Source organism: Haliotis asinina, chromosome 12, assembly GCF_037392515.1.
Source record: "Haliotis asinina isolate JCU_RB_2024 chromosome 12, JCU_Hal_asi_v2, whole genome shotgun sequence".
NCBI classification, from domain to species: Eukaryota; Metazoa; Mollusca; class Gastropoda; order Lepetellida; family Haliotidae; genus Haliotis; species Haliotis asinina.
Genome location: NC_090291.1, coordinates 16,959,569 through 16,972,352, shown reverse-complemented (window position 1 = coordinate 16,972,352; position 12,784 = coordinate 16,959,569). Strand labels below are relative to the sequence as shown.

General features: G+C 39.8%; 1 protein-coding gene across 2 annotated transcripts in view; it reads left to right on the top strand.

Moving 5' to 3' along the window:
• The window catches only part of LOC137258238 (A disintegrin and metalloproteinase with thrombospondin motifs 16-like), a 132,882-nt gene that overhangs the window by 40,281 nt on the left and 79,817 nt on the right, over positions 1-12,784 (top strand). For both annotated transcript variants that reach the window (XM_067795833.1, XM_067795831.1), the window contains exon 2: positions 389-464. In XM_067795833.1, coding sequence (XP_067651934.1) covers positions 389-464 — 76 coding nt within the window. The remainder of the gene's footprint in view (positions 1-388; positions 465-12,784) is intronic.

Sequence of the window (12,784 nt, the reverse complement as noted above, 5' to 3'; positions counted from 1 at the left end):
TGTAGTAATACCATCACTATCTGGCTTCTTGATGTAATGGGGTAGTGGGGTAGCGTAGTGGTTAAAGTGCTTTCTCTTCATGCTGAAGACACAAGTTTGATTCCCCTACATGGGTACTATGTATGAAGCCCATTTCTGGTGACCCCAACCATGATATTGATATTTGCTGGAATATTGCTAAAAACATCATAAAGCTAAACTCACTCATGATGCAATGAATAGAGTGCAAGTGATTCCACAGTGAATTTGGGTGGTGGGATGGGGGGTGCACCCCTGAACCACCCACCCACCAGACCCCTCTGTTTCTGCATATGATTTTCATAAATAGTTTGAAGTCAGGTCTCAGTCAATGGTAATGTGTTTAATAGCAGTGTGTTTTTCTTCACAGATAGCCCTCATGCCTATAGTGGATGGAGACGGTGGGACCAGGTCGGCAAGGCAGCTGCACAAGTTGGGAAGTGAAGGTAAGATTTGGTTCTTCTCCTTCCATCTGTGTCACATATTGGAGAGTTGATAATTTATTACCACTGTCGAATCAACCCATGAAGGTGTGGGTCAGAACTGGTCTTCAGCAACCCATGCTTTACGTAAGTTGTAACTAATGGGATCAGGTGGTCAGAATCGCTGACTTGGTGGACATGTCATCATATCCCAGTTGCGTACGTAGATCTTCATGCTTTTGACCATTTAATTAAGTAATAACTTACAGACCATCACCATACAGTCGGAATATTGCTTTGTGTTGCACAACAAACAAGCAAACAAAAAAGCTAAGGACTCCTTTCTTCAGACAACTTGAGTGAGTGAGTTTAGTTTTACGTCACACTCATCAATATTCGAGCTATATGGTGGCAGTCTGTAAATAATCGAAACTGGACCAGACAATCCAGTCACCAACAATGTGAGCATCGATCTGTGCAATTGGGAACCGATGACATGCGTCAACCAAGTCAGCAAGCCTGGCCACCCGATCCCGTTAGTCGCCTCTTACAAACAAGGGTTACTGAGGAACAGTTCTAACACTGATCTTCACGGGTCAATTCAAGAAGGCCATTTGCATATTGATTTCACCAATGTGCAAGAATGTAAGTGACAAACTGTTCAGTAAATATATTAAAATTATGCAGATTGATGTTTAGATTAAATTTTGTTTTGATTAAATAATTTAAAGTCTTTCATTCCTTGGAAACGTGCATTGCAAATGTTTCCGTTAACTCATTTTTTGTTGTTGTTCGGAGAGCGTCTCTGAGCAGTAATTTTGGACTGGAACTGGCGCTATATGGATGTTTTGATGATGATGATGATGATGATGATGATGATGATGATGATGAAAACTAATTGTTGACTCTTGAGAAGGATATACTTGATTGGTTAGCATTCCCATGGGACTGGTCAGATTGGCCTAAGTGTTCTTTATGAAAGGTATCTATGGTCATTGTTGACTATGTGAAATATATATCATAATGTATCAGTTACACATCTTTGATTTCATTGATGGAAAGACATTTCTCATATGAGATCCGAAACCATAATGAAAAAGTGTTACAAAACGTGCAGCTGAATTATCACAGGGACTGCTTTTATTGGAGGGTTACAAGTAGCAATACAGAACCTAATTCTTTACTTCATGAACCTGCCTTCAAATTGAATAAATGCAACCACACCAAAATTCTCTATTCAGTTGAATTTTTTTTTTCAGTCTACAATTTGTAGTTTTCTTTTGACTTTCAAATCTGGCTATGAGCCTTCGAAACATTAAACAGTCATTCTAAAAACATCCTGACTTTCTAATTCAACCATTTGCACCTAGGTTCTTGATGTAGACAAAATGTATGGAAAAAAAACAAAACTGGTTTGGCATTAAATACAACCAAAATCTGAATGTTTTATATGGAATGTTTAAGCTATTGTATGGTTAACCTTTCTCTTGTGAAGAAGTTTTAAAAACTACCCCAACTCATTAAGTTCTACACACAGACTGTTTGCGTGTGTCTGCAAGTACCCCTTGATCTGATCTGTGAAGACAGCGGTGTTGGCTCGCGGTGATGTAACTGTACATTGAAGCGACAGCCACCATTGCCGACATATGACAAATGTTAGTTATGACATCTGACAAGTCTGATCCTTGTCTAACGTACATCAAACAGCCCTAAAAAAACAAATGGGTTTAACCTTTTCTGTACCCATGATGCATGACACACTTGCTGACAGGATTGTTGTGGACTTAATTACTTAACTCTGTTGTAATACCCATAGCTTTCCACACAGAAGGACAGTTTGGCATCATGCAAAACTTGTAAACAAGGCCATGATAAATTTGTTCTTAGATTTACGTTCATAGTACCCATCCCCAAAGTCTTTATGTGGTATGATAGCATAGAAACTGTGTTAATCAAGACTTGCTGCACTTTCTAGGCTTGCACAGGTTGCACATATTTGTTTCAGGATCTGTATGACAGACTAACAGAAGATTTGCTGCCCTATTGCTAAATGTGGTGATAGTGAAAGTCATGTCTCCTGCTCTGTACTTCATGAAATATCATAAATAACATAAATTAAACCCTAGCACACTCTGAGGCATCATGAAAATGGCATCTGTCTACAAACGTCTGCATGCATGAGATAAGCTCTGGTTTAGTCAGTCTACGTTACAGTGACATCTGAATAATGGTACTCAGCTTCTTTATCAGTAAAATACCTCCCACATCCATTTCTCTTTTTTTGTTTGCAGAAGTATAAAATTCTGACACTCAGGTCGAATTTTAAAAAAATGTTTCCAGCTCATTCTAATTTCTCTAATGAAGCTGTTGCCATAATGTGATTGTTTCAATTTTGTCAACGTTACGTATAAATGTCAGTGCCACACTGAGTTCTGAAACTGTACCTAAGCCATATGAAACAGAACCTGTGAAACAGGAACTAATTAGAGCCATTTCATCCCTGGAGGAGTTGTCAATTAGGAGTTTACGCATTTGCTGTCTATATATAGCACGCATTCCACTGTTCAATGTTTCCTCAGGTTTGTGTGAGGCCCTCGACATGTGGCACCAGGAAGCAGTATGAAGGAAAATCTTACTCCACAACAACTTTAACACACCCGCAACATTCTCTTGTCTGTTAACTAATAAATTATTTTTGAGACTGAGAATAAGTACCTTTTTGTGATGATTTGTTTTATTAATGTCTCTTGTTCCTTCTTCTGTTATTGAACCATTCCACTTCTCTATATACCTCTAAGAAAAGTTAAACATGTGATGTTGACAGGTGAGTGAATATGGTTTTATGCCACTTCTAGCAATATTCCAGCGATATCACAGCTGGGAACAGCAGATTTGGGCTTCACACATTGTACCCAGGTGAGAAACTGAACCCGGGTCTTCGTTACATTATGAACAAATGCTTTAACATCTAGGCTACCCCATCACCCCAATTGTCAAACAGAAATTATTTTATATGTCATGACTCATGAGAGCCTGGTCCTGCTCCAAGCTTAAAGACATTACATGTGATGTCTTTTCAGTGAAGTGACTTTGTCAAAAAGTTGTCTTAATCAACCCAGCAACAAATGGGTACCTGGTGGGATGGGAATGTAACCTTCAGGTACTTCATACGGCAGCTTTGTGTTCTATATACACACTATTTGTTGTGGACTGAAAACAAATTATATGAATAAGATAATTTTGTTACAGTAATAGATTTACAGTTTTCACACTGAAAAGTGGCTTGGATACTTCAAAATTTACAAAGGGGTTAAATACTGATAAATACGAGCTGTTTGGTAATGGCCGTATAAATTTTCGGTTTCAGTCTAGGAATACAGTTGATTTTTTAAAAATGTACAAGACACATTCAAACTGAGTCTAGGACTGTTCCCAATATCTGGCTAGAGATGAGACAGTCTAGACTTTCTTAACTGTACTGGGCTTGACCATCACCCTGGGAGATGATAAAAAAAGATTTCTAATAGATTGGTACAGATGTTGGTCAGAATTGTTATTGTGACATCATGTTGAATACAGCAAACGGAAAATGGAACCAAAAATTCTATATTTTTCATAATATTTTCAGCATCTTCCTACAAACTTGACTAGTATTCTGTTAGTGAAATGAATCTTTTTTAAATGTGAAGTTTTCTGAATTATTAATTTCTTCCAAAGTAAAGTGTTTTTGGTCCCCCTACCATTTAGGGTATAAAATAAAAAATAGTATTTTTTGTTAACTGACCATTTACATTAGTCTTGTCCCACTGTCCATGAACCACATTACTTGCCCTATTGCTTAGCCCTCCCTGCAAAGCATAATGAAGCTAGTCTACATTCCCACAGGTTCAGAATTTCCCATGCAGTTGAGACTCCTTTTCAATTTGAACAGGTTTATTTGTTACCATCTAATTTATGTGTGAAGCTGCTAAGACAATCTCTGTCAGGCTAAAGAAATTGAGATCTGGTAAGTACTGTAGACATGCTTGAAAATGTTGATAGTTTTGCTTGAAGATTTGTGTGACAGACTAGCCCCAACCTTAACTCAGCTGAACCCTAAATGCCCATTGGCTGTTCACTCTATCCAAGCCCCATTATCTTTGCATAGCCTGAAAATGTTAACTTGACTAGGAGGAGAAAGGAGTTTACCATGTAATATATCAAAAGAGGGTATCAGTCAAAATAATAAAGCAATGTAAACAATTATTTGTTGTGTTTGTGTTGGTTTAGATCTTGACAGAGTTTCTCCAGTATTGCTTAGAAGGGTGATTCAACAGGTTCAAGTTGGGTCTGGGACTTGAAGATTTATACCTTGTGTACTTGAGCTGCTGGAGGTTAAACAGTCATGTAACATTTAGCAGCATGGCTGGTTTAGGGCATTGGCTTTAGCAGTCACCATCATACAGTTACTAAGGAGCTTTCAGTGCCTCAAAATGCCTTAAATGTTTAAATGATAAAGGTTAGAATTGGTCTTCAGCACACTAACAGGATTGGATGGTTTGGTTTGTTGACATGGTTGACATATGTCATTATATCCCAGTTATGTAGGTTCGTGCTCGTGCTGTTAATCACTGATTCATCTGGTCCAGACACGATTACTTACATACTGCTGCCGTATTGCTGGAATATTGTGGAGTGCAACTTATAACTAATATCATTCACTTACTCTACCATCTTGGGTGGTTTAAGGCATTTTCCTTAACAGTCATTGTCAACTAGCTAGCCAAGAACTTAAAGTGACTCAAATTGTCCTAAATGTCTTAACTGATGTTCTAATTTGAGATCGAACAAAGGAGGGGGAACGCTTTAAAACAAGCCATGAAGTGACCAAAAAGACATAGAATGAGATGGGAGAGAGGAGAAGTTCCTTCTGTATCTGCCAGTTTTGTTTTAATCCTTTGTTTTCTTGGGAAGTCCTTTGGATTGTCCAAAGATGCAACAGGAAGGTAGAAAGTGTCAACACCCTCAACCTGGGATATTAACTTATCGTCTGACTCAACCTTGTTACCACCTGATCAAGCCATCAGAAAGGGACCATATTATGCACATTTTAAATATATCAATTATATGAAAAGCATTCAACAAACAAGCATTTGTTGACATTAAAGCATGTTACACTTTATGTCTTATGGTCTTGAATATTGCTGAGTGTGGCATAAAACTCAATGTGTAAAACTCAAGTCACTCAGTCACATCATGTATGTTCTAATTTGTGTATTCAAAATTAGTTGAGCTTGCCAGATTTAAGTTTCAATAGGGCTATATGTTGCATTTTGAGACAACTCATCTGAATTCAAGACTACAGGAATTCTTTCTGAATTTCAACTCCGGATTTACAATTTTGTAAACATGTAAGAAAAAAAAGACACAAATTGGGAGTCATATTTGTAGTCTTGTTTCCAGGTATGCTGGACACAGCATCCCTTTTGACTGTTTTCGTTTACATGCAGAATTACAGCTTTTTTGGCTCTATGATAGTATAATTGCATTGACATTTGAGTTTACCAAATGTTACCCATCCCAGGATGCCAGACCAGGAATGTATACTTTCTGCTGAACAATGTACCAGATGTTGCATACCATCCGTGAGTGAGAATATTAGATTAGTCAATTTCCACAAAATATTCACCAGTCAGAAGTATTATCAACATCTATGCATATAAGGTGGCAGAGATAGGTGGCTGTGCATGTTTATTTAGGGTTTATATTAGGAATGTCACGATTCACCGGTGCATCGTCAGCAAGCTTTGCATGATATGATATGTATAAGATATATGATATATAATTTTGTATCGATTCAGTCTTTTTTTTACATATGTCGATTACTATTTTGAGTCTTATCACATTTGTCTCTTGTATTTTTTACACAAAACAGCAAACATGACTTGCTGAGAGTGAGTGCAGGAGTGCACTTGCCACAGTGCAAGTGACTTCAAGAAAGCAACTTGTCCTGACTAATTTTCCACTTGCCCTTATTTTATGACATCATGCTTGATGTTAATGTTTATTGGCTATTAATTGAAGAGTGATAATTTCACTCTCTACTAGCTCTACTTTATTATTATTGTGAAATTTAATAGCTTCATTATGAGCAGATATGAAATCCAAGATTATTTGCAGTTTGAAACCATAAGTGGAAATTATCTACTTGTCCACGGACAACTAAAACACCATTATTTGATTGCCCAAACTGAAAACTGACTAGTCCCAGGCGTGTACTTGGCTGATTGGTAGTTGTACTTTCTCTATTAAACTCTACCTATAACAGAAATAAAATGGATTTGTTGTTGACAAGTTTTCAGTGAATTAGAGTTTCAACATCAGACAACTTACCATCAAGGTAATGGTTGCTTGTTATGCACATAATGTTCAAAATACTTCTCACAATGTGTATCGTACCATGACCTTGGTATCAATATCCATATCATATGGTGAGACACCTATATCATGACACCCCACGAGTATGTAGCCTCTGTGTCATTTTCTGTTCAGTGGAATGCCCCAGCAGACCAATTTCTGTGGGTTAAAAATGTTCATTTGTCACACTTTGGATCCAGGGTTGATTCCTGGTGTGCAATGTGTGAAGCCCATTTCTGAGGTCAGTGTTAGGGATATGTGCTAATTATGGTGGAAAGTCATACTCACTCATTCATCTTGAATCCCAGATAAATCCTAGAGGTGAACATCCAGTGATATGTGTCAGAATGCTGTGTATCCTACCTCATGATGATGAGAGGAACATTCTGGTTTCTTTCTCACTCAGCCACTCACTCATTCACCCAACACTCTCTCAACCACTCAATCAATCAACCATTCACTCAACCACTCACTCAGTCAACCACTCACTCAACCACTCACTCAACCACTCACCCAATGCTCACCCAACCACTCACTCAACCACTCAACCACTCATCCAACACTCACTCAACCAATCACTCAACCATTCACTCACCCACTCACTCACTCATCCAACACTCACTTAACCATTCACTCAACCACTCAACCACTCACGCAACCTCTCTCTCAACCACTTTCTCAACCACTCAACCACTCACTCAACCTTCCTACTCAGTCCCCCATGCAAAATGTCAGAAGTAGATGGTATGTCTCAAGGCTACAATACAATCTATACTGACAGCATCAGAATGTTAGCTGTAGCTTTATGTTCAGGCTTTCCTGTTGTACCCATCCTTCATGCTGGACCTTCTCATGTCAGTCTCTGGTGATGGATGAGGAGGCAGTAACAGCTTCATCATCAGTATGATTAGAAAATGGTGGCCTGAAATGAGCTCTATGATGTTTCATTCCCTGGTTTATGGTGTTGGAATGGGTGGAGTGAGGAAGCCACCTGAGCTGGAAGCTGTTGGGATGGGCAAAGATGCTGGGTCTTCTCTTTGATTATTGTATCTATTGGGATAGGTTATCTTGTCGATAGTTTATCTTGTCTAGCTGGATGTAAGGAAGTGCTATTGTGACATAAAATTTTAGAATTGGTTAAAAGGTCTTTGATCTTAACAGTTACTTGAGGATGAAATAGGTTGCCAGTTGCTTCTTCTCTTGGGGTTATTAAGATGGACACTATGTGTTGAAGATGTCAAAAATGAATACACAATGCCTTCTAGAAAGATGTTGCTTCTGGAGCAGATATTGAAAATATCTACATAGACAATGGTACACTATTTGTTCACCAAACTAAGTACATGTACATTGGTTGGGACGTGGTGGGTGAGCTGTCTATGGTGCTAGGCTAGTATTTAAATGAGCTTGAGGTTGAACTGGGATAGAGCCTACATGTGACCAGGTGTAAAAGCCTTGGAGTTAACTTTCTGTGCAGACATTCATAGTATTGTCACAACCCTATTGTACAGTATACAACCTTGTGCACTTAAAAGAACCCATGAATCCATTAGTAGATGACCAGATGGTGGCCGCAAGAATATGTGCAAACACCTAGTTGTGGGTACAGTAACATGCAGTAACATGGACAAAACACTGTGACTATGTGTCTCAGTCCACCCAGGTGTTAATGGCTACCTCATAAGGAAAGCACTATAAACTGGGTGTACCCAATGGCTGCAAGAGTTGTATACTCTCCATTTGAGATTGATTGAAGGAGAAAACAAAGTGCCTGTGAGCAGCCTGGCTGGAACCCGGTGCTCTTTGAACAGATTATAATGAATGTAGTAGATATGTTGAGCGGTACCTGCAGTATGATCAGTAAGACAGATTAATTACGTTTGTTCCTGGAGAAACCTATTTGTTCAAATTTCTTCAGTACATAATTGATGATTTGATAGAAAATGTAACGTAGTACAGACAGTTATTTAGCAGTCTCACTAACATGTGGCTTATATTAAACATGGTACAGACTACATAGACAAACTTCGTGGAGAACAGCTTCAGTATCAATGCAGATTCTGGTACCGTTCCTGTTTGACAATGGTGCAAGAATCTGTATCTGACTCACAAAACAAGAAGTTGTTATTCATAAATTTGGTCTATGTTGTACTTCCGTATGTTATACTTCTAAAATGCCACTCAAACAAGTCATGGTACTGATTTGTAGAAGGATGTTTTCCAAAGATGGCACTGTTCTTTCATTGTCAAGGTTTAACAGCTTGTGGAATCTTGAGCTGATGGGATTCCTGGAAATGACGTCTGCCAGAACATCTGCTTGGCTGGAGTTGAGATAGGGACACTGTGATGCAGTTGCTGTTTGGTCAGATCTGGATAGTGGCAGCATCTTATCTCTGACTGCTAGATAGAGCCCCTCCTCTATCTCAATTAGAGTAATTTACAACAACCAATGACCTTTAGTCTGAAGGTTTGTATTTCCTGTTCATTGTTCTACAAGATGGCATTTACTGGCATAACACTTAGTGAGTCAGTTGTTCCAATAATGAAGACTGAAGGCAAAACCCAAGATAATTTTGCCTGATGTTCCAGTAGCAAACCACCCACTCATCAACACTTAGGGAAGCAGTCACAGGCTTATTAATGCATTTAGCATCAAAAGTCTTCCTTCCATAAATTTCAGTGTACAAACAAGGGTTTTAACCAAGAAAAAAAGGATTCATGGACACCAGAAGACAGAGAGCCACCTGGCTTCTTGAAGTGTCCAGGTGAGATCAGATGGCATCAATAGTGAATGCTCTGGTCTGTGGCAGCTTTGGCAGGTTTACAAGTGGGTTAATTAGCCTCTCAGCTGACCAGTATAATGGTGGACTGGTCACTCTGTTGAAATGTCAAGGGGTAGAGGGTCATGTTGAGGTTCTGTAGGTTCTGAGGTTTCAAGTAACAAGAATCTAGGACAAGTGCATTGTTGTGGATCAGGGTGAGATCTTTCTAAACATGGCCAATGTGATTACAGGCAAGAACTTGAGTGCTGTATGGAAAGGTTGTAGAACACATGTTTCCTTGGATTTGAAACTTAAGATTTGATATAGTCAGTGAATAAAGCTTAATGTTCAGCTTTTAGGCTGGCAGATGCTTTGGTTTCATCTGCATTTTGAGCATGCATTTCTCCGGATGTATGACCTGAAGTCCATGAAGGATGTGATATCACAGAACTAACCATTCTCTGCCTGCTTCATGTAGTGGTAGCCTAGTGACTGAAGCATTGGATTGTAACCCTGAACGATATGTACTGGCTTGTAATGCTGAAGGTTTTGTGCCTGTGAAGCTGTTGCTGTAGAAACCGGGGGATAGTTATGCTGCAGGTGTCTATCAGTAAGCCTGAAGGTGTCTTCAGCTATGCTACAGGTGTCAGAGTGATGCAGAAAGTGTCAGCACTTTGTGCAGGTGTTGCTGTAGAGACAGGGGACAGTTAGGGTCCAGGTGTTGTCAAGCTGTAGGTGTCTCCAGTTTTTGTGCTAGTGTTCCTGCAGAGATGGGACAGTTAGGCTTCAGTTGTTGTCATGCTGAGACAGGACAGTTAGGCTTCAGTTGTCAGGTGGAAGGTGTCTCCAGTTTTGTGCTGGTGTTGCTGTAGAAACAGGACAGTAAAGCTTCAGTTGTTGTCAGGCTGAGACAGGACAGTTAGGCTTCTGTTGTTGTCAGGCTGAAGGTGTTTCCAGTTTTTGTGCTGGTGTTGCTGTAGAGATGGGACAGTTAGGCTTCAGTTGTTGTCAGGCTGAAGGTGTCTCCCTTTTTTGTGCTGGTGTTGCTGTAGAGATAAAAAAGCAAGCCTTCAGTTGTTGTCAGTCTGAAGGACTCTCCAGTTTTTTGTGCTGGTGTTGCTGTAGAGATCTGACAATTAAGCTTCAGTTGTTGTCATGCTGAGACAGGACAGTTAGGCTTCAGTTGTTGTCAGACTGAAGTTGTCTCCCTTTTTTGTGCAGGTGTTGCTGTAGAGATGGGACAGTTAGGCTTCAGTTGTTGTCAGGATGAAGGTGTCTACAGTTTTTGTGCAGGTGTTGCTGTTGTTAATGTGGAATATTGAAGACGAAGGTGTCATCTCTATGGCTGAAGGTGTAACAGTGATGCTGAAAGTATCATCAGTCCATGTGAACCTGTTGCTGTAGAGACTTTAGAACATTTAGATGGCAGCAGTGTTCAGTAATACTGCTGGTGTCATTACTTATGTTTGTATTTCCTTTATATTTTACGTAGATGAAAGATTTAAAATACCTGGAAAAAAACCCAACAAATTTATTTATCTAAGATCAGAAACAGACTGAATGAACAGACAAAGTTAAGACTCTCAAAGAGACTATGTACTTGAAAAATGTCAATTGCAATGAGTATTTCAAACAATTCTAGGTCACAGCAGTGTTTGTGGGAAGTTGTCTGTGGCTTTGGATCAACATCCACTTTTGATTTCCCAAAGAAAGCGTTTCATCGTTTGGGAAAAAAGATGTTCACCATTCCCACCTTAAGGTTCAAAAGAAGTGCATGATTTGGGCTTTTGATAGTACTTTAAACAGACCTTTGGGAGTTTCCTTACTTTATAACATTCAACTAGATAGTTGAAAACCTGTTTGTGTATTGCAGTGATACCTCTGATGTTGAAGCTGTGAAGCTAGTTGAAAGGATTTTTTTTAACATCCTTGTTTCTTTATGCTTTTCATCATGTCTTGTTTTATTTTCCATTCCTTGTTTGTTTAAAGGTGATATTAGCTGAGGTAAGAAATGTGAAGAGTTTCCTGATGGTGTATTTGTGTGATGATACTTGTTGCAGTGAGCTCCTTCCCATGGAGGTACCCTCCCTATGAGAATGCCATGGTGATCATCCATGTCACTTGTTAGTCGGACAAAATTGGTTATACAGTCTCAGTATTATACCACTCTATGCTCCTCCTATGTAGATACCTGCTCCACAAGCAGGTGGACAGACCTTAGTGATCATCCATATCACTTGTTAGTCCCTATCTATTATGTACAGCCCCAATACTATACTGGTACTTGCCTAACAGGAAGGTGATCTTACCTTGAAGATCATCAACCAAACCTGTCTCATTTGTTGTGGAAAACAAACTCCATTGGGCTACTGGACATGTAAGTCCCTCCAGTAGGTTGATATACCTTGCAAATCAGCCACCTCAGTTCACAGCTATCAGTCCCAGGATTGGACTTAGTTGGGCCCCTAGACAAGGACTTAATCCAGTAGGTGGATATACCTCACAGATCAGCCACCTCAGTTCACAGCCATCGGTCCAGGATAAAACCCAGTTGGCCTCCGGGATGAGGACTTCCTCTAATAGGTGGATGTACCTTGCAGATCATCATCAGCCACCTCAGTTCACAGCTATCAGTCCCAGGATAAGACTTAGCTGGCCCCCTAGACAAGGACTTAATCCAGTAGGTGGATATACCTTGCAGATCAGCCACCTCAGTTCACAGCTTTCAGTCCCAGGATTGGACTTAGTTGGGCCCCTAGACAAGGACTTAATCCAGTAGGTGGATATACCTTGTAGATCAGCCACCTCAGTTCACAGCTTTCAGTCCCAGGATTGGACTTAGTTGGGCCCCTAGACAAGGACTTAATCCAGTAGGTGGATATACCTTGTAGATCAGCCACCTCAGTTCACAGCTTTCAGTCCCAGGATTGGACTTAGTTGGGCCCCTAGACAAGGACTTAATCCAGTAGGTGGATATACCTTGTAGATCAGCCACCTCAGTTCACAGCCATCGGTCCAGGATAAAACCCAGTTGGCCTCCGGGATGAGGACTTCCTCTAATAGGTGGATGTACCTTGCAGATCATCATCAGCCACCTCAGTTCACAGCTATCAGTCCCAGGATAAGACTTAGCTGGCCCCCTAGACAAGGACTTAATCCAGTAGGTGGATATACCTTGCAGATCAG